At 39.3% G+C, this 24,773-nt stretch overlaps 2 protein-coding genes across 10 annotated transcripts in view; both read left to right on the top strand.

The window, feature by feature from the left end:
• MIGA1 (mitoguardin 1) overlaps positions 1–9,049 on the top strand; it is a 77,552-nt gene extending 68,503 nt beyond the window's left edge. For all 3 annotated transcript variants that reach the window (XM_024565416.3, XM_071220943.1, XM_024565417.3), the window contains 3 exons: positions 1,224–1,277; positions 3,020–3,136; positions 5,003–9,049. In XM_024565416.3, coding sequence (XP_024421184.1) covers positions 1,224–1,277; positions 3,020–3,136; positions 5,003–5,221 — 390 coding nt within the window. In that variant the 3' untranslated portion in view covers positions 5,222–9,049. The remainder of the gene's footprint in view (positions 1–1,223; positions 1,278–3,019; positions 3,137–5,002) is intronic.
• A 5,887-nt stretch (positions 9,050–14,936) lies between these two features.
• The window catches only part of NEXN (nexilin F-actin binding protein), a 58,479-nt gene continuing 48,642 nt past the window's right edge, over positions 14,937–24,773 (top strand). For 2 of the 7 annotated variants that reach the window (XM_053919893.2, XM_053919892.2), the window contains exon 1: positions 14,938–15,233. The gene's annotated coding sequence lies outside the window, so the exon portion shown is untranslated. Of the gene's footprint in view, positions 15,234–24,773 lie in introns of all 7 variants that reach the window. The other 5 variants (XM_053919896.2, XM_053919895.2, XM_053919898.2 and 2 more) reach the window with 4 other exon arrangements.

Below are 24,773 nucleotides of genomic sequence, written 5' to 3' on the forward strand. Positions count from 1 at the left end.
ATGGGAAGATTAGTAAGAGTTACGTGCATATCGCCCATAGTACGACTAGTGTGGACACTGAGGATCAGATGTGTATAACGTATAACGTCTTCAGATGAAATTTCCTTTTCGGCTCTTCCATCAGTCCTTGTCTTGACCTGAAATATTCAATATTTCTTTAGATCTAAAAACAAAAACAATGACAAAACAAAACTCCTTAGGCTTCACACTAGTTCAGGCCTTACAAAAAATTGTCCGTAACTGAAATGGCCCTATGTCTAAACTGAACTATAGCAGTTGCAGTCAAAAGACAATGTATATTTTTACAGAAAAACATGGGATTTGTGTTCTCAAATGCCATCAAAAAAAAAATGAGCATGTGCTCCTCCCCCTCCAAAAACAGGTTTAAACTATTCTGCACTTCCAGTGTTTTCAGTTTCTGTTGGTTTTTGTACTCTGATCTATATTTGACTTTTTTGTTGCTGTTGTTGGGCTTTTAAGTGTGTACCTGGAAGTAGGTGGGATAGATACTCATGATGAAGTTGGACTGCTTAAATTAAAAATGTTCCAATGGGTTGTTTCAAATTATTTTGCAAATTTCTAGTATTAAATTTTACAACAGTTTTAATAAATCCACTTTTCCTTCAAGGTATGTTTTCACCCTAAAAGGTACATGTTATCTCCATTACTAATTTGGTAAATTGACTTTGATTAAAGTTGGGTCATGCCGGACTAGGGTCAGATTTCCTCAGGATCTACTTGGGTACATTGTCCCTACCATTGTGGTTATATTTTATTACTTCTTTATTTGGATGAAACTTAGCTTTACCCACAATTATTTCCAGCAGTGCTATTCTGGGGCGGGGGGAGTGCTTAGTCTTCACTGTTATACATAAAACCTTTATTGTGCGTGTGCATCTGTGTGTACAGATTTTTACTCCTTTCCCATAGGAGCAGAACTTAAGAACTCTGAGAGCTGACTTCTAATTGCAAGTTCTCTGGTATCAGAGTTCAGCTTTTCTTTAGAGACTTTATACTTAATTTTAAAATTTATAAAAACAGAACATCTTCTCATCAATATTCACAAACAATAGAAGGAACCTGGGCTTGTTCTTATTAGTAGTTAATGTTTTGAACATTTAGACCCATCAACTTTGAATTTCTAATAAAAATCACTCTTCTAAATGGAAAGTTTATATAATTATAAATTTAAGTCATGCTTTTTCTCCTCTGCATATATTTAGGCTGTGGCTTCAAGTTGTTGGTCGGTGCTGAAACAGAAAAGGCAACAGATGAAGGTAAAATACCGTGGACTTCTTCGTTAAGTAATTTGAGGCTCCTGTGAGAGAATCATCTGAGTCAGTTCTCAAGCGGGAATGGCAGGTCATAAAGACTGTCCCTCAAGCTAGAGGAGTGACTTATTGGTACATGGTTGGCTTCTCCTTTTTTGAATTCTCTCTCTCTTTTCCTTAACATTCTGTAGAGTTTAATATAGCAAGTATTGAGGCATGTGTGGGATTTCTACTAAGTGAGAGATGGTTTAGGGTAGGAAACAGCCTAACAGGGTTTTGATTTTTGTTTTTTCACTTAATGATGTTTTAAGATTTTAGACAGTTGTTTAATATGGTGGTTTGCACTTTGTGTAATCCAAGTGAGAAATAATGATTTGATTCTTTGGTTCATAGGCCTGTGCTCAATCCACTGAAGTATACCAGCCAGGGCTGGTTTGATTCTAATAGCTGGTTTATTCAAATGAGAGGCTTTACAAAAAGCAGCTTCAAAATTTACATCCTGCCTCTATGTTGTACATCCTTCAGCCCATGTTACCCACTACTTACTGCTCTCACCTTTCACTCCCATAGTCAATGGCATGGATTCTGGAGTGACACTGCCTGGCTTCAAATGCCACTTATTAGCCATGACCTCTAGTAAGTTGCTTAACCTCTTCACCAAAATTATTCCTTGGTGAAGCACGTCTCTTCTACTTCAGCCTGTCTTCTAACTTCTTACCTGTCTGAACTCCTAATACAGTTAGAGTCTGTATAAGGTTTAGAATTTTAATTTATGCAGAACATCTCTTATACTAGAGTAATAACTTCAGTGTATCCCTGATAACTTTTTGGCCTTCACTGGCTAGCTATGGGTGATGTAGGACCAGTTATTTAATCCCTCTGAAGTATCACTTCTTACGTATTAAAATGTTGACATGACCTACTTTTTCAGGAACGTTTTATTAAATTAAATAAACTCTAGCACATTATCTGAAATACAATGAGTACTCCTTGAATGGCATTTGCTGCTGTAATATATTTCTTAAATTGAGGTTTAGGAAATATCTTAACACCTGTAAAATAGAAAATTTTTTCCCTCCAAGAGAAAAAAATCTTAAGGCATAGTTATCCCCAGTCGATGCTATGTGACAAACCCCACAGGATCTTATTTAACCAGGGACATTCAGAAACTTATTGATAAACTTAGAGAGTTTCCTAAAGCACAATGGTATGTATAACTATTTCACAAGAGGCAATTACACAATTAAATACTTCAATAATATCTTCTAAACTAAAAGGATTCCAGTGAGCACAGTTTTGTACTTAATCATTTAAAATTTGTTTTAGTCTTTTTCAGATAATGTAATTAAGTGATCGAGTAGAATTTTTTAATAGCTGAGACCATGGCGGTCTCACTAATCCTAAAAGCTTTGCTGCTAAGGAACACTGTGCCGTTCTCATTTTTGCTTGGTTATAACACTGATATGATTGCTTTTTTTTGAACTATAGTTATGCAGTGAAAATGCCTTTAAGAAATAATGTTTTGCAGCGTATTTGACACTATTGGCTAGGTTATGAGATCTACAGAAAACATTTTGCGACTAAAGCTACTCGTAGGTTTATTAACTTTCTTACTAGGCTGGCACATCATTGACCTTGGTCTTCCCTCGTAAGGAGCTGGTCATATGATGGGCAGCAATTTAAGTTCCTAAAGAGAAAGCACATTCAAAAAGGTAAAAATAACTCGATTCTCCTTTACCTCCCAACAGATCCCAGATGGATTTTTTGCCCATTTTTATGCCATTTGTGAGCATATCAGCCCTGTCCTAGCCTGGGGATTTTTGGGTCCTAGGAATTCTCTCTATGATTTATGTTGCTTCTTTAAGGTATGTCCAGTAATTGAATCATCTCTCTTTTCTAAATCAAAAAGCCAGTAAGGTATTACTGTGTTTAGTTTTGTGCATTTGTAGAAGAAAGAATGGTCTTTAAAGGTAAAGTTATAAAAGTCACCTAAATTCAGAGTTTAGATGCTCATGGATCAGCATTATATAGACATGGTGCTTTACCCTGGAATAGATGCAAGCCCATCACCTTCTCAGTTCCCTCAGTGATGGATGCGTGTTCTTGGACGGGGTTATGATGTTCTAGTCAAATTGCTGTAGACGGTTTGTTCTTCATGCCTGGATGCTTATGAAATTTACGAAGTAAATATTTGTCTTTATTGCTCATGTGGCGATTTAGAAAGAAGTTCTGGTTCAAGGCAATAGGAATGATAAAATCCCAGTTGTTAGAAATAACACGAGAGTCTAAAGTTGTATCCCAATGCCAGCAGTTTAAGTTTGCCAAAACACAGGTTATACAGGTCATTGCGGAGTTTTCTGCTTGGCAGAGTGCCAAGAAAAGCCTCACTCTTTTAATGGCCTTGAGTTCAGGCAGAGTTTCAAGGAGTAAATAAAAAAGTACATAGAAGCAAGTATGAATTTGAAAGTTTTTATGTTTGAAAGTTTGGATGTTTTGCTATGCCTTTCATTACAAAAATAAAATTATTTTTATGTGCTGTTAATGTAGCATTTATGTACATGATTTAGGAAATGTTTATTTTGCTATCATTCAACACTCATTATTTTTTGACTAGTTTACGTAACCTCCCAAATATAAGTTGAAGTGTGCGTTTAGTGGGGAAAATTTGGACTGGGGATCGAGTCTGTCATTAGCAAACAGTCTGACTCTGGGCAAATCGTGCTTTGTCCTCCTGCATCTGCAAAATGAGGGAGCTTGACAGGTGGGTTGCTAATGACCCTCCAGGTACGATACCCAGTGAGTCTAAGAGGCATGTCTTCTTCGTACTTCTTAGCACTTGATTTCTCTAGGACAGAAGTGAAATATTCCTGTGTTTTACTCTTCAAAATTACTTTTATTTTCACGATGGCATAACAGCCTGAGACTTGCTGCAACCTGCTTAAAATGCGTGGGGGCATAAGTATTAACTTACTAAAATGAATAGTCTTCATTCTTCCACTGATTTGGGACCTGAAGTTATTTTTCATGTATCTTAAGTTTTTTTATATACAGAAAAACATAGATGTAAAACTTGTAAGTCATAATTATTGGAAATGGTTTACTGATCTGTCCTAAAGTAGTACCACTGCTCATAGGTAACATTGAAAACTTCAGTTATTGGGAAAGGAATAATACCAGCCCCTTACCTTTATACAGCGCCTTAGGGTTTTCGGGCATTTTCTGTAGATTTTTTTTTTATTATAACATCAACCCTGAGTAGTAAAAAAGGGACAAGATATATTGCCCCTTATTTTACAGAAAAAGAAAATGAGACCCCAAAGAGATTTAATCACTTGTTCAATGTCCCTTTTCCAGTGAGATAGGAAACTAGCACTGGAGCCCTGGCTGGGGAGCTCAGTTGGTTACAGCGTCATCCCCATATGCCAAGGTTGCAGGTTCCATCCCCGCTCGGGGCACATAGAAGAATCAACATCAACCAATGAGTGCATACATAAGTGGAGCAACAAATCGATTTCTCAGTCTCTCCCCTCCCCCCTCTCTCCCACTCCCTCTCTCTCCCTTTCTTCTCTTTAAAATCAATAAATAAATTTAAAATATTTTTTTAAAGAAATAGCACTGGAACTCAGGCCTTCTGACTCCTAATTTAATGCATGTTACAACATTACTAACCATTTGGATTTAATATAATTTTGATCTAATAAGTGCCAATTTGTTTTGTGTTTATTTTCCAGAATCAGGTTCTTTTCTTTCTCAAAGACATATTTGACTTCGAGAAAGTACGCTACTCCAGTATAGAGACTTTGGCCGAAGACCTCATGCAGTTACTCATTCGCCGCACTGAACTTTTAATGGCCTGTCTTGGAGCTGACGCGCTGAGGCATACAAGTAGTTGTACAAGTAGTCATGGTCATATCATGTCCAGTGGCCTTGTGGAAGCCAAAGTGCAATAAGTATTGTGAAACTCAGATGGTTTGAGTGTGCTGTGAACTGTTTTAAGGTAACTACTGATTCTGTAACATTACACAGAATTGGTGGATATGGACTCAGGGAGGGAAACCGGTCTAGTAAAGAGTGAGTGACCGCACTGTACTTACACAGAAGTTCTGTCATTGAATCCCTGTGTAGTGTATCCAAAGCAGCTTTTTGTAGTCTTTAGGTAACAATCTAAGTTGTGAAATGTTACATATTTTATAGAAATATTGCTTGAATTGAAGCCAGTACTTGGGAGTTAATTGACTTGTCGTCTTGAAGCTGTCTGAAGTATCCAGTATCATTCTCAAAAGCTCTGTTTTTATGCTGTGCATCTTGAAATTAAACACTTTAGCTAAGGCCCCCGTGGCCCACACATACAAGAATGTATTACTCCCAGTGTCGACAAGCTTAACTTTGCCTGAAAATGTATTTTTAATTGTAAAGTTATTCATTTGTTTAATCACATTTAGACAATAGTGGTATTTAATATGTACTGCTTACATTATTGCTTGTGCATTTGCTTATGAATTTGAATCAAATAAATTGCAGTGGTTGAGTATTGTTATAAAACATTGAAATGAATTGACACCGAGATGTTTAGGAGTTATAAGTTTATATTAGATTTACTGTTTCCAAAATATATTACTATTGGTCCTATGAGTTACAATAGAGACACTAAAGAAATTTCTTTTATCTTTTTATAGATTAGAGCATTTTTCTCTTAAATGAATATTGTATAAAAGATAACATTTATTAACTATGACAGGCAATTAAAATTTTTTCTGTGTAGTATTTAAACTCTTTCCCAACATCTGAAGTTATTAATCTTGGTACAGTAAAATGATTTCTCCTTACTCCTTCTACAAAACTGGTTTTTAGTTATTCTCACAGAGAACTTAGTACATTTTGTCATATTATATCCATATTTGTAAAATATTCGTACTTTGAATCTTAGTGAGGTTTTAAAGAAGGGGTTTTTCTCCCCTGTGAATGTAGAACAAAATACTTCCACTGACTTGATTGGGGCGACACTGGTCCGTGGGGTCACCGAGGTTCCAAGTGCAGATTTCTGTGGTCCACGCTCTGTGTGCTGCACTGTGTGCCCACCCCTCAGTCAGACCACCTTCTGTCACCACATTTTCGGCCCCCCTTTCACACCCTACTAATCCCCCACCCTCTTAGTTCCAGTAACCACAGTGTTGCTGTCTGTGTCTGTGAGTGTCAGTTTTAGACCCCACGTGTGAGGGAAATCATGGTTCTCAGCTTTTTCTCAGTGAGTTATCTCACTCAGCATAATGTTCTCAAGGCCCATTTGTGTTGTCGCAAATGGCAGTGTTTCATTTTTTCTTATGACCGAGTAATATTCCTTAGAATATATGTGCCATATCTTCTTTATCCAGTCTTCCATCAAAGGACACTGACACATTATTTTTAATGGTATAGAAGTATATTTCTTGTCCTTTATGATAAATATATGAACAAATGGGTTGTTCATATAAGTGAGGTTCTTTAGAGTATATTAGATACTTTCAGAGTTGTATTGACTTTGTGTCTAAATCATATACCACTTACTAGAAGTGGCTGACTCAGGATGTCAATGGATTGGATTTGTTGGTTTTGTTTTTAAAGTGGGCTTTATTCATTTTGGGAGTGAGTTACCCAGAAGGATTTAAATATAGTTTTAAAATGCGTTTTTAGATTTAAGTGTCTAGTTTCTGATTAATGAATAGAAAATGAAAAGTGGGGGGAAGCATAATCTTTTAAGGTATTAAATGTATATGCCACATTTAAGTAACAGTAGTTACAAAATATGAGATTCAACACCTTCATGCTGTTTGCATGCACCGTGTTCCATAATGTACAGGTTATAGCACTAAACAATAAGACATGTTATTCTCATAACTTTTGAGTATATAGCTCTTTGACTTTCCTTATATATATTCTTAATTTAAGAATCAGCTATTTATAATTCTTATTATTGATGGAGGAATATCATTAGAAGTATCAAAGATAAAAATTCCATTATGTAATATTCTACTTTTTAATTTATATCTTGTATTTTTAGCTTCTTGTTGAGGTACCACTGGCCTTGAATGATTCACATACATACACACTGATGTACACACACATTCCCATTATCATGTAGGCAAGACAATTGTTGTTGATATTAATTTTCCTGTTGGTGGGGGCTAAGTATTTTAAGCTGTGGTTTTATAAACAAAGCTGTAAGTAAACTTGATTACTCCTTTATTTGAGGAAGATACTGTTTGAAATCTATTTTGAAGAATTGCACTATTTAGTAATGCTGCTACTACGTAAAATAATTGAAGAATTTATTTCATCAGGTAGGATGAATGGCTTTCCAGAAGGTGTTTTTCTTTTTTCTTTTTTATTTCACCTTAAAAAAAAGTTGGCCATATTCAAGAGTTTGGTTTGTCTAAATTAAGGGCTTGAGTTTGATTAGTTTCTGGACAGTTCAGTAGCTACTACTTGGGGAAGTGCTTTCTCTGTGGCCTCTAACAACAGAGTCGAGAGTGACCAAATAGAATTTCAGGGTAATAAGTATAGGGAAAAAAATCTTCTTCATTGTATGATAAGAAAACGACTTTTTAAAAAGAAATCTCTCTTTAAAATATTTCTGACCACAGAAAAGCACTTAAGGCATATATACCAATTGTAATTTTCCTTGAAATTGGGTTAAACAGTTAATGTTTTTAAAAATAAAAGAAAGTGATTTAAACTAGTTTAAAACCTTTTGGGATAAAACCCAGTTTAACATTCACTCGTGGTAGTATTATCAGAGAACCGCCATTGCCTGCACATGAGTCCTGCTGTCCGCTTCCGTATGTAGATTATACGAGGGCCCGGAATTAGTCCTGAGAAAACAGATTTTTTTCCCCCTTCTGTTTTCTGGGAGAAAAAAGATGAGTGTTCAGGTGATTTATATTTGGCTTTTTTTTTTCTATTTTGGTTTCTCTAAATTTTTAACTAAAAGGCTAGTTATTTCTAAAACTTACAATATGTTTATTAAATGTCAAAATGAGATTATCTTTTTAAAAAGAAGCCAAGTTTTTCATTGTGTTACAGTCAGCTCCAAAGAACTTTCCTAGTATTCTTTATTTACATCCATTTACTATGATTATATTAGTTTGTTGAATTAATTGACTTTATAAAAATATTTACAAACTTTTTCTTGCCTTAAAGATGTAACATTTTGTACTTTTAGCTAAGGAATGATTATTTGCATTACAAAAGAATGCTTTATCTCCTTTAAACATATGAAATAGGAATGCCAAAGTAACATTTAATATACTTCTCTGTGACCTTCCATAATCAGAAGTTTTAAATTATGTTTGTAACATAATTTGCTTATATTTTAATGTGAACATATTACGGAATTATTTGGAACGTACATTTCAAAGTATTTTACAAATTAGGCTGAATTCAAATTTTTGGTTATTTGCTTGGATTAATCAAATTTAGAAATATCTCTGTATGTGAGACTTAGGAATTTGTATAATCTATGATTAATGGAAATAAGGGCATCCTGGGTTTTGTTCCTAATGATTACATTGTGTTATGTTTTGCTTAGTTTGAGAACAACCATGTATTAACTTTACTTGGCTGATACCATCAGTAAATGTGTGTATTTCCTAAATGTAAGGTCTGCACTAACTAGTTTATGTAAAAGTGAAACACTGCAGTAGCAAAAAACAAAACAAAACCCAGCACTGGCTCTTTATCCAAAATAAGCACTGTAACATGGATGTATTTCTACTACTGCCAAATAAAAAAGTGATGGTGTATCTTGCTGGCATATTGAGTATTTCATACAATGCTTATGTATTGCAAGGGCATACTTGTTGTACTTTCAGTCTTTATAAAAGACTCATATACAAGCATAGAGAACACAGACAACTGCAGAAGCATTGAAATCAAGTGTGGGGGGGGCTCCGCCCACAGCCCCCCCCCCCCCGCCCCCCTGCAGATGAGAATAACTCTACCGTGACTTGATAGAGGAAAGGGGAGGAAAGGTGGCCAATCTCTCAAAGGAGCAGGGCCAGGAGCCTATTCCTCAATGGGCTTTTATTGGGTTTATTTGCATAGGAATACAGGGCGTATATAAATGTAAAGCTCATCAATCATTGTCAGGCAGTAACAATCAAACAATATATAACATTCAAAGAGCTATGAGGGCTTATTTAGAGTCAGGGTCAGATGGCTAAAGGGCCATAAAACTTTGGGGAACAAACTCATTTCATGCTTGGACCCTTATCATTTAAATTGAGGGTATTAGCAAAGTAAGTTTCATAGGATTTTATGTATTCTTTCTTAGGTCTGATCACCCCAGGGAACCTGTCCTTTCTAGCACAGAGCCGCACCCACCTCCAGCATTGTTTCAGGCTTAAGGTAGGCAGGAGAAGTAAGGCAGCCAAGCGATTAGGAGACTCCTTGCAGGCAGAATGAGGACTCAGGCTATGTCAAAGCCCAGGGGTGAGGGTCCATCACCCCCTTTTTCTATAGCCCCCCAAGTCCTTCCCTGAGGGCCCCTTCACAACCATGTCTGTCTTAGGTCGTCATCCCTCCTTTGAGGAATCTTACCCGTCATTGGCTAACCAGTCATCCACCCGAGGCCAAACAGAGTGAGGTGAAAGGGTGCAGAGGCGGTGCCCCTACAAGGAAGATAAGCTTTCTCTCCTAAGTAGCTTATGGCCCCAAGGTCTTTTTACTCAGCCTTAGCCACAAGGGGTTACAGTTTCTGAAACCAGGCAGGGCAGTTCCCAACAATCAGGTGTAAATGTTTTCTTCATGTACTAACTGAGAGGAAAGACAGTTTAAAAATGAATAAAGTCCAAGTACTTGCATTTTAATAGTTTAAAATGTTTTGATTAATAATGCCATCAAACACAATATAAATTTATCCTATTGGTGTACATGCATCCATCCTTATTCAGACCTTGCCCTTTCCCACCAGTGTTTGGTTGGCATTCAGACACGTTTAGTCAAGGAGAGCGATGCAGCCCAGATACCACTGTAGACAGCTGATGACGAGAAGGGTTTACCTCAATGTAAAATTAGTACTCTTGATTTGGGGCTTTTAATAAAGAAGTGTAGTTTAGGATAATTAAATATGTACAGTATAGAAAAATGTACATAATTATACTCATAAGCTATTAAACAGTATATAATTTAATAAGCAAAGCATACAAATATGAATGGAATCTCTTCCTTGCTAGGTTATAGGGTTTGAGATAGACTGAGAAACCAGATCAGAATCTCAATCCCATCCTGTTTTGTCGTCTGCCACACTGTCATCTCATGCCACCCTCTTTGATTCCACCACATGAACTTAATGTTTTGCACTTTAAACATCTTTCTCTGGCCCTGGCTGGTGTGGCTCAGCGGGTTGAATGCTGGCCTGCAAACCGAAAGGTCTGGTTTGATTCCTGGTCAGGGCACATGCTTGGGTTGAGGGTGTGCGAGAGGCAACCAATCGATGTTTCTCTCCTTCTCTTTCCCCTCCTTTCTCCTCCCTCTGAAAATAAATAAAATATTTGTTAAAAAATAAAATAAACATCTCTCTCTGTATGTTTAAAATACTTCAATACAAGCATCTCAGTGACCTATTTACAACATTTGTAGGACTGGGCAGGAAATCTTTATAAACTCACTCAGTTTATCCACTATCATCATTCTTACTGTTCTTGTGTTACTTTTGACTCCTATTTTTGACGTAGTGTTTATTCCTGTACCCTGTATTCTGTAATACTTTCCCCTGCCATTTCGCCTTTAATCTCTTTCTCTCCTATGCTACTGACATCTTTGATCAGGCTGCACAGCCATTTTGCTGAGGTTCTTTTTTTGTTTTTTTTCTACACCTGCACAGTCAGAACCCTTAGTTATCCTTCATCTTTTGGGCAGGAAAGGACTGATTTCAGTACAGGAACAAAAGCAAACTTTTCTTCTATGACACTTTATTTTTTACTTAAAAGCCACAGCAAAGCAACTGATACATCAAACACCACCTCAGTGTTTTGCTTTTAACTGTCTCTTATGTGTGCCGCAAAGGCTTTTGCAATGCACATTTATATATAAGAAATTCAGGAACTTTCATAATTTGTTATGTTTGAAATAATACTTGAATATAGAGGAGCATGTTGACATTTGAAAGCACTTGAAATATATTAATTCCAGGACTTTGCTAATTCTTTTATTTAATATCACTCTGTAAGAGAAAAGGCCCAGGGACTTTAAACAGGACCGAGTGCTTAATGTAATAGAAGATGAATAATTTTTAAAAATAGGTTAAAGCAGGTGTATTTGTTATCTATTTCTGCATAACGAATTATCCCAAAATTTAGCAGCTCAAAACAACAAATACACCTCTTTATTAAAATACTTCTTACACAGTTTCTGAAAGTTGGGAGTCCAGGAATGGCTGGTTTTGATGGTTCCGGCTTAGGGTTTCTCCTGAGATTGCAGTCATCTGAAGGTTTGACTGGGGCTGGAGGGTTTGCTTCCCAGCTTTGCTTATTCACATGGCTGTTGTCAGGGAACTTTAGGTCTTTGCCACATGAGCCTCTTAACAGCCGCCTGAGTATCTTTAAAACATGGCGGCTGCCCTGACCAGGTGTCTCAGTTGATTGGAGTGCCGTCCTGTACACCAAAAGGTTGCTGTGTTTCATCCCCGGTTGGGGCACATATGGGAGGCAATCAATTGATGTTTCTCCCTCACGTTGATGTTTCTCTGTTGCAAATCAATAAACATATCCTGGGGTGAGGGTAAATAAATAATAAAATGTGGCAGCTGGCTTTCTGCAGAGTGAATAACCCAAGAGAGATCAAGGCAAAAGACACAGTATCTACTATAACCTAGACCTGGCAGTGACATAGCATGTCTTGTGCCCGATTCTATGAGTCACACAGACTAACCCTGACACGTTGTGAGAGGAGATTACACAAGGGTGTGAATACGAGGAGGCAAAATCCTTTGGGGTCATCTTGGTGGCTGGATACCACAGCAGGGAATCATAATGAATTATACATAGGTAGTGCAGACATTTTAATTTTAAATGAATAAATGTACATTCTTTGGCTGATCTTTTGATGTAAGGTCAAGGTCTTTAATTGGAATATGGGTCCATTTGATATTCTGAAACATCTTTGTCGCAAAAATGACATCTGTAAATCATCTATAATTTCCAATTCCCTTTTAAAGGAGAAAAAAAATTACTTGAAAGCAATAAATGCTGATTCCCCTTGATTTTTATAATTTTGTACCCAATCTTTTAAATTTGTCTTGCCCACACCTAGTTTGATGGCAAGTTTTGTAAACTATTTGCCTTTATCATCCATCTTCAGAGCATTCAACTTAGCTTTTAGAGAAAACTCTCTTAGCTTTTATATTTTTTGTAACATTTACTGGATGTAATTTCAATACCATGCAACTTATATGATCAAGTTTGAGAACAAACCCAACTGATTCATGATAAATATGTAAGGAATGTTTATACAGATTGGCAGATCTCGGATTTCTAATAGTGGCCTGAAACTTAGCGTGTTTAGAACTGCGCTCCTGACCACACCCACCTTAGCCTCCTCCTTCCAGTCTTCCTCAGCCTTAGTAAATGACAACTTCATTCTTCCAGATCCTCAGGCCGAAAACTTCTTTTCTGCACACCTCATATTCAGTGGTACCAACTTCCTACTAGTTCTATTTTTGAAAAAATGTACTGAGAAAAAAAAGTGCCTAGCATTTCTTAACTGTCTTCACAGCTATCACCTTAATTCAGTCTCTCATTACCTGTCATCTTGATTATTTTGAAAGCCTCTTAATTGACTTCCCTGCTTCATTTAGTGTACTTGTAATGCATCAGCCAGAGTGAGCATGATAAAAATGTCAGATCATGTCACTACTTTGTTCAAAATCCACCAATGGCCACCCATCTTACTCAGAGCCAAAGGGTACAAAAAGGGTCCTCCGCAGTCTGTCTCCTGCCCTGCTCCCCTTTCTATTAGATCACCCTCTTCCTACTCAGCTCCACACACACAAGCCACCTCGCTCTTCCTACAACAAGTCAGATAGGCTCCTCCTTGGGGCCTTCCTACCTCTCTCTGGACTGCGCTTCCCCCAGGTATCTCCTGATATTTACTTCCTCGCTGTCCTCAAGACTTTTACTCATATGAGATTTTTCCCTCACCACTCTACCTGAAAGTACGAAATCCACCCATCCCATTCCCAGCATTCCCTGCTTCCCTGCCTTGGTCTTATCCATATTGCATATCACTAAGTACTGCATAGTTTGTTTATTTGCTTATTATTGCCTACCGTCCTCCACCAGAATGTATGTTCCACGTTGGCAGGGCTTTGTATTTGTTTTTTCGGTACTGCGTCCTCAGTACCTAGAACTGAATGTTTGTTGAATGAATGATGAGTTGATGGGAGAAGAAGTAGGCCTTGCATGTTGTGGGTGGCTGCCAGTTTTATAATTAGAGTGGAGAGCTTTGTTTAATTTGGTGAATCTGGTGAGAGGAAATCAGTTAAGAGGGCTTCTAGTCATTTAAATCATTAAAAAATGTGTAATTATAAATCAATAAGTGTAAGGGAGAAAGGATGGAGTGACTTTATAACAGAGCACATGTATAGATTGGGGTGAAAGGCCTCTCTGAGAAAGCAACACTTCGGAAGACAGCCAAAGCTTGTGTTGAAGTTTGGTAGATAAAGAGGGAGGGGCAGGGGGAGAGGATTTCCTGCAGAGGGAACAGCCTGTGCCAAGGTCCTGAGCTAGAATGACCATGTAAAGTTCCATGAACTGAAGGTCAAGGTGATGGTATTGAAGGGCGCAAGGGGGTGAGGGAGATGATTCAGGCCACCTATCACTATATTAGACTAAGCTTAAATAGCTGTTTTAATTACCATTCTAGGACTTTCACTGAAGAAGGAATGAATGGCTTACACAAAAGAATTTTCATTCTGAGTAAATAGCGAATGGGAATGGGGCAGAGAAGGAAAGTTATAGTTAAGAACAAAAGTTTTTTTCAACATCCCTGAAAATATAACCTGAGCACTATTGTCTGCTCGGCGCTGGAAGTTGGATATAGTTGTCCCTGGTTTATCTGTGTGGATGCTAGTTCAATTTTTAAATTACTTTGTTTATATTCATTTTCTGCATGGAGTGAACAATTGATCTGTCCCACCACAATAACGCCCTCTCTGGATGTGCGTTTCAGGTTTTCATACTGACAACCTGATGTGTATAATCGACAGGCCTGTGGTCCAGGTTGAAATGTTCTGTGGGTGCTAAGACTCCCAGATGCCTTTTTGCGTTCAATTAAAGAAAGGTGGAAGATTATATCATTATTATTTCCTTTTATTCCTCCTCCTTCCACGTTTCTCTGTCGACCACTCTATTTGGATTAAAGACCCGTACCAAGAAAATGTGAGCAACGGACAGATAAGGTGGTCCCCAGACTGCCGCCCTGCTCTCTCGGCAGTAGAAACCTGGGCTGGTGGAGTGGCTGAGAGAAGGGGGCTCTAGGGCAAACCGGCTGTGGGTAGCTGGGAGCCATTCAGCCTATTTATCAATTCCTTTCCAGGATCCCCCCTTTCCCACAGAGGAGGACCGAGAGCCCTGAGACTACAGGAAAGTTAGCAGCCACCGCCCCCCTCGCCTGCCTGCCTCCTCGACTCTCCACCCCTCTCCGCGCGACACGGCGGAGGGAGGGGTGGGGGGGCTGGCGGGGACTGGCCTTGGGTTTTGGAACAGCTGCAGCCGGCGCTGGGCCCGCCTGGAATGCGGGAACAGGCTGCGCACCAGGACTTTTATGGAAACTTGCTGCCGGAGACAGCGGCGGCGACAGCCAGAGGGCTCCCGGCGGCTGGAGCGGCGCAGGCGGAGGCGCCCAGACCCCTGCCCACACCCAGGCGTAGGACGCGCGCAGCCTCTCCACGCGCCACGAGGGCACTCGCCCGCCGCGGGCTGCAGGAGGGTGAGAAGCGGCGCGGGGGGAGCGTGGGGCGGGGGGCGGCGGCGGTGTCGGGTCTCCCGGCGGCGGCGGGGGCTGCAGGGGGGCGCTCCCCGCCAGGCTCCCGGCCCGCCTCCCCGCGGCGCCGGGGCGCACCGACCTCTCTCCGCTGTGGCTGCGCGCGGGACCGCGGCCTCGGCGGAGGGCAGAGCCGGGGCAGCCTCGCCGTCCCCGCCTCAACTGGCCTCGGGCTCTGGAGGCGATTTCCTTGCCCCGCCGCCCCGCTTCAGCTCCGCTGGAGCCCTGTTCGTTGAGTTTCGGGTGCTTTCTCCACTCCCGCGGGGAAGAGCCCCCCGTGAGCGGAGTGGGTGCTAGTACTTGAGCTCTAGCTTGGGGGTCCAGGCAGGTAAAGTTCAGTGTCGTCCCCACCACGTGCCCCGGGCACGGTCTCGGTCTCCGCCAGCTGTGCCTGTAATTTTTAAGAGAAATTATTCCTGATCCGTCCCTGGGGAGGCTGGGGAGTGAAATGTGGTTTAATAGCCTATCACCCACCCCCTCCTTCCAAACTATTCTTTCGCTTCTCTCCGAGGTGGGATGTTGAGGGCTGTGCTAGTGGAACTGGAAGCTGAAGTGAAATCATGTAGTTAGTTCTTGAAACCTCCGTTGTCTCTATATTTTTTTAAAACGCCAAGCCATTCCAACTGTGTAAACTGTGAAATGCTCTACAAATGCTAAAAATGTATTACTGTTGTCATTTGTAAAGAAAATAAGTTGAGAGGTGAGTTGATTATTGCAATGGCTTCGAGATCTTTATGTTATATTTATTAAAGGTCCATAACTAGAACGGGGAGGGGGTTGGGGAGAGAGAGATAGAGAACAAGGTAAAAATAGCATAAGGCTATGTCCTAACAAAATGTCTGTCCTTGGGAAAGAGGCAGGTAGAGAAAAGCAGTAAGTCATTTATAAGAAAGAGATTAGTCCCATGAGCAAAGCAATGGGAGCATCATTCATCAGCTAAATTTTGTTAATGAATTCATGTAACAGGCCCATTGGCCTGCGAGTCACAACATAACTATGTGTTGGGTAGTGTGTTTAAATAAGGTTAAGTATTTATATCATCTTAGTCACGCAACATTGACTGAACCACATTTATTTTTTCCCGTAATCCTTCCACAGGTTAAATTGCTCCCTTTAAGAAAACTCAGAATATGTATAAGTCTCTGAAATATTTTTGAGTTTTGAAGTATGGTAAGGTGGAAAAGGGCATAATTAATCAAATTTAGGAACAGGGATTTTGGGGGGAAGCATATTTAGTATAAATGAACTTTGATTATTTTATGTAGTTAGTTCAGATTTTTCCTCACAGATATTAGGTCCCTCATCTTTCAAGATATTATATATTTGACTGGAATAATGTGAAGAAAAATGTGTACAATTCTGTAATTTATCTGCAGCAACCCCCTTAAAGAGGTCTAAGCAAAAGCCACAGAAGAATCGTTTAAATCCAGTTTCCGTTCATACAGTATTGATATAATTCAGTTTTAATAGAAGATTCACACATTCAGATCCATTTAAGGTTGAAATGTGGTGAATAGTAATTTTTCCTGCTCACCTTACAATGGAATCTGTGCCATTTAAAAAAATCCGACATGTGAGACTGATCATTGTCAAATGTATGTCATCTTGAGGTGACTATATTTAGTATCAACAAAGGAATGCATTATCTAGGTTTTTGAACAGTATTTTTCCCCTGAAATTACACTTGAAGTATTTAGGTTAGGATTTCATTCGTGAACAAAATGAAAACTGAATGTGTGTGTGTGTACATGTATATGATTAATTGGGGATTTATTCCTTAGAAACCAAGTGGATGGGAATGACATAGTTCATGTAGAAAAAAAGTAAAATGTGCTGTTACCTTTGAAACTCCCTAAAGGCAAGTAAAATATTCTTTAAATAAAAATGCATGCCTAAAAGAAAGAAAACAATGCCGTAAATGTAGAAAAGTATGTAACAGATGTGCGACATCTAAAAGATTTTACAGAAGAGAGGACTCAGTACCTTTAATGGTATGTAGGCTGTACACACACAAGCACACAAATCTCGGTAGTCTGTAATTTCAAGGGAAAATGATCTATGACATTCTTAACAATCTCACATATTTCTGTTCTTATTTGATCAATCTGTGATCGACATCACCTGTGTGGTTTCTTTCATGTTCTCTTTCTTCTGGTTTTATAATTGCAAACTTACATACTGTAGACACTTGGAATTGCTGTATTTTCTTTCTTTTTTTGCCTTTTTCTATTTAAATATGCAGGGCATAGTTTGGTTTGACTTGAGGTACTATACTTTCTACACTCCAGAATGGGTGGATCTGTGCCCAGAAATTTAACTAAAATATTCAAGTTTTAGTCAAATGTGTTTTTTATTATAAATACAACCATACTATCTGTATGCTTATGAACAATGGAAGGGGAGTGTCTCAAAATCTGACACACCTACTGTTAGTATTTTGATACATTACCCTCTTTCCCCAATGAGTACGAATTTTTTCCTTGCATCCCCACATGTGAAAGCATCTGATGCGGTATGTCTCATCTAGTAACTGTTCAGTAGCTGGTTCTTTTGCTTTCCCTCCCACTCCCCATTTTTTCTTCGTTATCTCTTCCTTTTTACTGTCAGATTACAAGACTGATTGGGGCTCCCGGGTCATGTTTTGAGGTTGGTGGAATTTGACTCCCACCTTCTCTTCCGTGCCTCTTTCCCACCTTTTCGCCTCTTTGACTGTGCCTCCCTCTTTCTGGCCAAAATTGGCCTCTCCTCTGTCTTCATTTTCTTAGTGCTGCCTGTTTATTTAGATCGGGGCCACAAATTGGCAGTCCAAAAGCCACTTTCAGCCACAGACATGCTTAAATATTGGTACATTTTATATTAGAATATGGATTCCCAGCCTCTCTTGAAAAATTGGAAGAGCTTGGCAAAACAAGGTCCACGTTTCTGCATAGAAACAATTCCCTGGAACTAAGCAGAGCTTCCACGCTCAGAGCACACACTGTCCTTTCACCTAGCCCCTAGCATTCCCTGTTTACCGTACACCTAGTCATCACTTGTTTCCATTACCTGTCAATTCCACCACATAATATTAACTTGCATTACCTGAGCCTAGACGCCCGAGTATGAGGCCCCTGGTCTAAATGTTAGGGCAAGTCTGAAGTCATGATGGGATGGAAAGTCTGCTGGAGTTGGCATTAGGAATCTGGACTTGAAATGTCGTAGATATATTTAGGTTAGCAACCCTTCTCTTAAAACAATGTGATCATAGGGGTGGGAAGAAGTTAACATTTATTGACACTAATTGCTAGTGTCAATTTGAGTTGGGAAAGACCATGTATAGTTAACTAAAACAAAATATTTTAGCTGGTGGGATTTCAGAAAGCTCGGAGGAGATATTTTTGGGAAAGAAATCTTTCCTAGAAACTCTTAAATAATCCTACTCCTTCCCATCTTAGAAGTGTTTTTTTTTTTTTAATCTTTATTGCATTTTTTTTCCATTACCATTTAGTCCTCATATGCCTTCCCTCCTAGAAGTGTTTAGGAGGGTTTAGAGGATGGCTATAAAGGTGTTAGCTACTCGTCTGCCTCCCCGCAGCACCCGTGCCAGCTCTGTCCTTCGCTGAAAGGCCATCCTCCACTTGCAGAGAGGGCGAGGAGGGGCAGTCTCCTTCACAGGCTACCACATCCATTTGCTTGGGAAGCCAACTTCCTGAAGCCCCAGCTTCTGGTTTTCTATATCTAGTTTGAGGTAAATTCTATTTTTTTCTTTTCTACTATTTCTTTCATTCATGCATTCATATATATAAATTTGTCATAGGCCCTCCTATTGGAGATATCAATCATAAGTTTTATTTGGGTTGATTTTGGATCGGACAGTTGTCCTGTTATTTCTTTGTCATCCATCCACTCACTCAAGTATGAACTGAGTTTGCTCTTGCTGTGTCCTAGTTGTTGTGTGAGACGCTAAGGACAAAGAACGGAGGAGAGCACAGTTTTGACCTTTCAGGGGCTCATAGTATGGTGAGTGCCCTTTGAAAAATATCACATACACTCATATGAATGCAAAGGATTACATATTATTAATACAGAACACTGTCAAGGCAGGTTGAAAGTAAGATTCTTGGTTATCAATAATGAATCATGTATCGGTAAGGAAAAAACTGTCACTATGTCAAGTAGGTAAAACTAGGATCTAATTTCATATTTTTGAATTGTGATGAGGTTTATGGTATGTTTTATAATATAATTTTTAAAGTATAATTTTATACATTTATTAATTAAATTTAATGTACTTACATTATATTTAAGCTTATATTTCTTATTCAGGTGAAAAATGATAAAAAGTTAGGTTCACATTTTGTGAAGCTCAAAACAATGTCGTTACTTGTTCCAAAGACTGTAAAGAGGTAGGTTTTAACAGTTACTTGTAATTAGGTGTTCTGTCTAAAACCTGAAAAGCTGAAACAAGTCTAGACGTGATGCAGATTTAAAGCTGTCACTGTCTTGACAATTGTTCTCCTTGAGAAAGCAAATAATACATTATTAACGCAGTGAAACAGTTATTGTAAAGTACAGAGCTGTGATTTAAAATTCTTTTGATTCCTACTTTATTTGCTCTTGAAATGTTTGAATTGCATATCAAAAATCAAGGAAAATTAATTACATTCAGACAATTTAGAGGTCTAACATAGGTTCAATGAAATTCTATAACAAGAACATCAGCATACATATATTTTTAATGATTTTTTCCTTTTTCTTTTTGTTTTCTTTTTCTTTACTTTTTCACCTTGTTTTTACTGTTGTTCAAGTACAGTTGTCTCCATTTTCCCCCCACCACTCTCCCCACTGAAGCCATTCCCACTTCTCACCCTTGATCCCACCCCGCTTTGGTTTTAGCATACATATTTTTAGATAGATCTCTTGTACCTAATATTATATTCTATTATGGGACTTACATATTATCTCATGGCTTGAACTTCATACTTTAATACTCAACCTGGAAATTAGTTTGTTACAGCCTAAAAGTATACTATATTGTTGAAACATTTTATCAGGCCATTAAGTCATTTTCAAAAACCTCTTAAAGCCTGTCTCACTAATTGCCGTGCCAGTTTATATAATTAGTATTACTGTTGGAGATTTTTTATATATACATATATACACACATACATTCATTGTTTCATGTACTTAAATTAGGTAAAAGTGGAGAATGACAGGGGGCAATGAGTCGTTGACTAAGTCAGGAAACCTAGAGTCTATTTCCTTGTTCTTCTACTGAACGGCCTGCAACCTTGGATAAGTTACTGAATCTCTGTGCCTCCCATTTTTTCATTTGATAAATGAAATGATTGCATTAAGTGATCTTTAAGGTCTTAGATAATAAGCTCTAAAAATACATGTTTCTTAATCCAGGTATAATCAGACCCCAGATATAATTCCAACAGGTAGTAAAACATGTTCAAAACTGAACTCATTTTCTGATGCCTCATATATGCTTTTAAATTTAATCTCAATTAATGGTAGTTGTGTCCACCCATTTGCCCAAACTAAAAACCTTGAGTTAATTCCTTATAGAATTTCTGTCCTCCCCTCTCCCCATACAAATCTAATTGGCCAACGTTGTTCAGTAACACCCCCACTACAGTGTACATGCCATGGGCACAGGGAGTTGTCTTTTTGTTCCCTTTCATCTCCCCACAGCCTAGTATCCTGCTACTTTCCTGGACTCACTCACTAGTTCTAGTGGTTCGGGTGGAATCTTTAGGATCCTCTGTATATAGTATCATGTTATCTGCAAATGACAGTTTTACTTCTTCATTTCCAATTTAGATGCCTTTTACTTTTTCTTGTCTGATTGCCATGGCTGGGACTTTCAGTACTACGCTGACTAACAGAAATGAAAGTGGTCCTTCCTGTCTTGTTCCCGATCTGTAGTTTTTACCCATTAAGTATGATGCTGGCAGTGGGTTTGTCATATATGGTCTTTATTATGTTTAGGTATATTCCCTCTAACCCCACTTTGCTGAGAGTTTTTGTCATAAATGGGTGCTGGATTTTATCAAATGCTTTTTCTGCATTGTTGATATGGTCATGTGGTTTTTATCCTTCATTTTGTTTATGTGGTGAATCACATGTATTGATTTGCAGATATTGTACCAACCTTGCATCCCTGGAATAAATCCCACTTGATCAAGTTGTATGATATTTTTAATGTAGTCCTGGGTACTGTTTGCTAATATTTTGTTTGATTTTAGCATGTACGTTTTCAGGGATATTGGCCTATAATTTTCTTTCTTTGTAGTGTCTATCTGGTTTTGGAATTAGGATAATGCTGGCCTCGTAAAATGAGGTTGGGAGTCTTTTTTATTCTTGAATTTTTTGGAATACTTTGAGAAGGGTAGGATACAAAATGTATGAAATAGACTGTGAAATGAAGTAGCTTTGTTGGGAGCAAAAGTCCCAAGGCACCCTGACATCGCCTTCACCTGCCTCTGCCTGTAGCCTGTCAGCTGCCTATTAGGCTCAGTGACTGAAAGCACCTGGGGCAGCAGTTGAGTTGCATGAGGCAGGTTCTCATTGTGTCGCCAGGTAGGCATGCGTGGTGTTCATCAGACTGATACAGGTTCAAACTCAGTGCCTGTGCTGGGTCTGAGGCCACTCAGCAAATATCCCAGGGTATAGCAATTCTAGCTGCACCCCCACCGGGTGCCCACAGACCTTTGTGGTGGGGCAGGGACTCAGGTAGTCATCAGGGTGAGGCCAGCAGAGTTTGTCAGGCTCAGACAGACCAAGAAGGTTTGGCCATATGAAGGGAAGGCTCTGCACGGTTGGGCATGCAAGGGAAAATGTTCCCCATCCTAGAGCCACACAACTCGGTTTGTCTCAGACTCTGCCAGGAGACAGATCTCAGCAGGGTGGGGCTGCTGGGAGTCAGCAGCATGGGGCTAGTGAATCTCCTATGAGGAGGAGGCACCTGTCAGGCTTGGGGAAAGTGGGGTGAGTGGCCCCCTCCCCAGAGCCACACAACTCAGTCTGTCCCGGATTCTGCCCAGACCTTCGCAGAAGCCACCAGGACTTTGAAGGGTGGGGCCACTGGGAGCCCTCATGACAGATCTGCCATGAAGAGAAGGCACCAGTGAGGTTCACAGGAAAGTGAGGGGAATAGCCCCCACCTCAAAGCCTCACAACTCAGTCACTGAGCCTGCCCAGACCTCTGCACATTGGCCCAAGCAGCTGACTTCTCAGAAATGCACAAGTTTTGCAGGGTGGGGCAAGGAGTCTGGAGGGGGTGCTATTGCTTTGCCCCAGGCTGATGCCATATAGAGAGAAGTGCTCTACCCGAGAAAGACATAGTGTCTGGGGTATCAGAGAACAACTCAGCACAGGGACCCTGGAGGTCATCCCTTCAGCTCTCTCCTCAGAGCACAAACCCCAGTGTTTGCTCATGAGACTCTAGTCCACTCTACCTTCCCTCCACCAGAGCCCAGGGTGAGTGGTTGCAAATGAAATTTTGTGCATCCACCCTTTAAGAGGGCACTTGTGTCTCTACCAGACTTTTGTGTCTTTCTGGAAGACAGAAACCTCACCAATCTTCACAGCCATATGTTATGTGGGCACCTCTTCGTGGCTCTGGTACTCTGGGCTGGGAGCATGGCTTGGGGTTGAGGCCCATGCTTCTCAGGGAACCCCTGCAGCTGAGATATCCCTCTGGAAACTCAGCTACTGCCTGGGGGAGGAGGGCCAGCCTATTTTGTGCCCCTGCCCTTCCTGCCAGTCTTGATGTGGCTTCTTCTGTAAATCCTCGGTTATAAGACTTTTCTTCAGCTAGTCTTCAGTTGGTTATTCAGGTTGCTTGCTCTATATTTTAGTTGTAATTCCAATTTGGTCCTGGAGGAGGTGAGTGTAACATCCACCTACTTCACCCAATCTTGAATACTCTCTCTAGTCATTCTTGATAACATTTCAACTAGTTTGCCTGAGATTTTAGACACTTAGAAAAGTGCAGTGGGGCTGAATTTCATTGCTGCTGCCTCCTTTAATGTGGGCAAGGACATTGCATCTGCCTTCCCAGACAGAAAAGTCACTTAAAACTACATTAAGAAAAGTCTGTGAGATTCCAGATATAAAATCCTTTGGCATTCAGGTTACTGAGTACAGGAATTAAGTTGTTAAACTAATCTTCATTTAGGATTCTAAAATACAGTGAGGGGGTGAGTACTCAGTCTAACTATTCCCTTTTCGGAGTGAAACCTGACGTGAATTGATAGAATGTTCTTTCTGTAATTCAGCAAATCTCAGAATGTGGTTTTAGAATGACCAGAATCCCCAAGATCCCTAAGGGGACCGTGAAGTCCTTCTATTTCCAATTTCATATCTGTGTGAGGCCATGTTTTCTTTATATACTTCAGTTAAAACAACATATCACAATAATTTTGATGAAGCAAGTATGAGAATGTACCTGTCTTTTATAGAGCCAGATATTAAAAAGATGAACAAAGGAAAGAACCACAATAAAAAATAAATAAGTAGAAATTTTTTTTAAAGATTTACAAAAACATTATCACTTCCCTTTATTCAATACAGACATTCCAGGTCTTTCCTCTAATATATTGTAGGTTTAAAAAAATCTTTACATTTTATTTATATATGTAAGTTAATTTTATTAAAAACTTCATCAAGTGAGAACTTAACAGGTTTGTTTTTTTTGAGTGGTTACTTTAAAGTCTTCCCAAGAGAGAATGAAAGACACGAGATTGCTCTGACCAGTGCGGCTTAGTTGGTTGGGTGTCACTGGTTCAGTCCCCAGTCAGGGCACATACCCAGGTCGTGGGTTCAGTCCCATCAGGGTACATGCAAGAGGCAACCAATCGATGTTTCTCTGTCACACTGATGTTTCTTTCCCTCTCTTTCACCCTTTCTTCTCCTCTCTCTAGAGATAGATAGATACAATCTTTAAAGAAAAGAAAAGAAAAAGCAAGAGGTAATGGGGCTTGCTTCTGGACATAATTATGAGGGGATAGGAGGATATCTACTGCATAGTGCCTAGGATGTGGTTGTTGCAGCTGGAATAGGACTTAAAGCATCAGAAAGTACTTGTGTATTATGCTGAAACAGATGTTGCACAAAATAAACAGACCTTGCATTGTTGAAGACCATGGAAAACACTGACAGTTGTTGAAGCTTGGTGGTGGGTACATGGGGGTTACTTATATGAGTCTTTCTAATTTTGTATATGTCTGAAATTTCATAATAAAATGTTAAATGAAGAAATTAAATAAGATTGATACATCTGAGATATTCAATGATACAAAAAAAATTATATCTGTGCCAGATACATTTAGAAGACTAAATATATTCAGAGGTGTCAGAGACTGAAGGAGAAAACAGATCCATGCTCAGGTTAAAGTGGAGAAAACCACCATAACTATTGTAATTAGTTTGGGAAAATACATCGCTGATGAAGATGTGGCTTAAGAATTGTTTTGGAGGTGGAAAAAGTCTGTTGAA

This window comes from Desmodus rotundus, chromosome 3, assembly GCF_022682495.2.
Source record: "Desmodus rotundus isolate HL8 chromosome 3, HLdesRot8A.1, whole genome shotgun sequence".
Classification (NCBI taxonomy): Eukaryota; Metazoa; Chordata; class Mammalia; order Chiroptera; family Phyllostomidae; genus Desmodus; species Desmodus rotundus.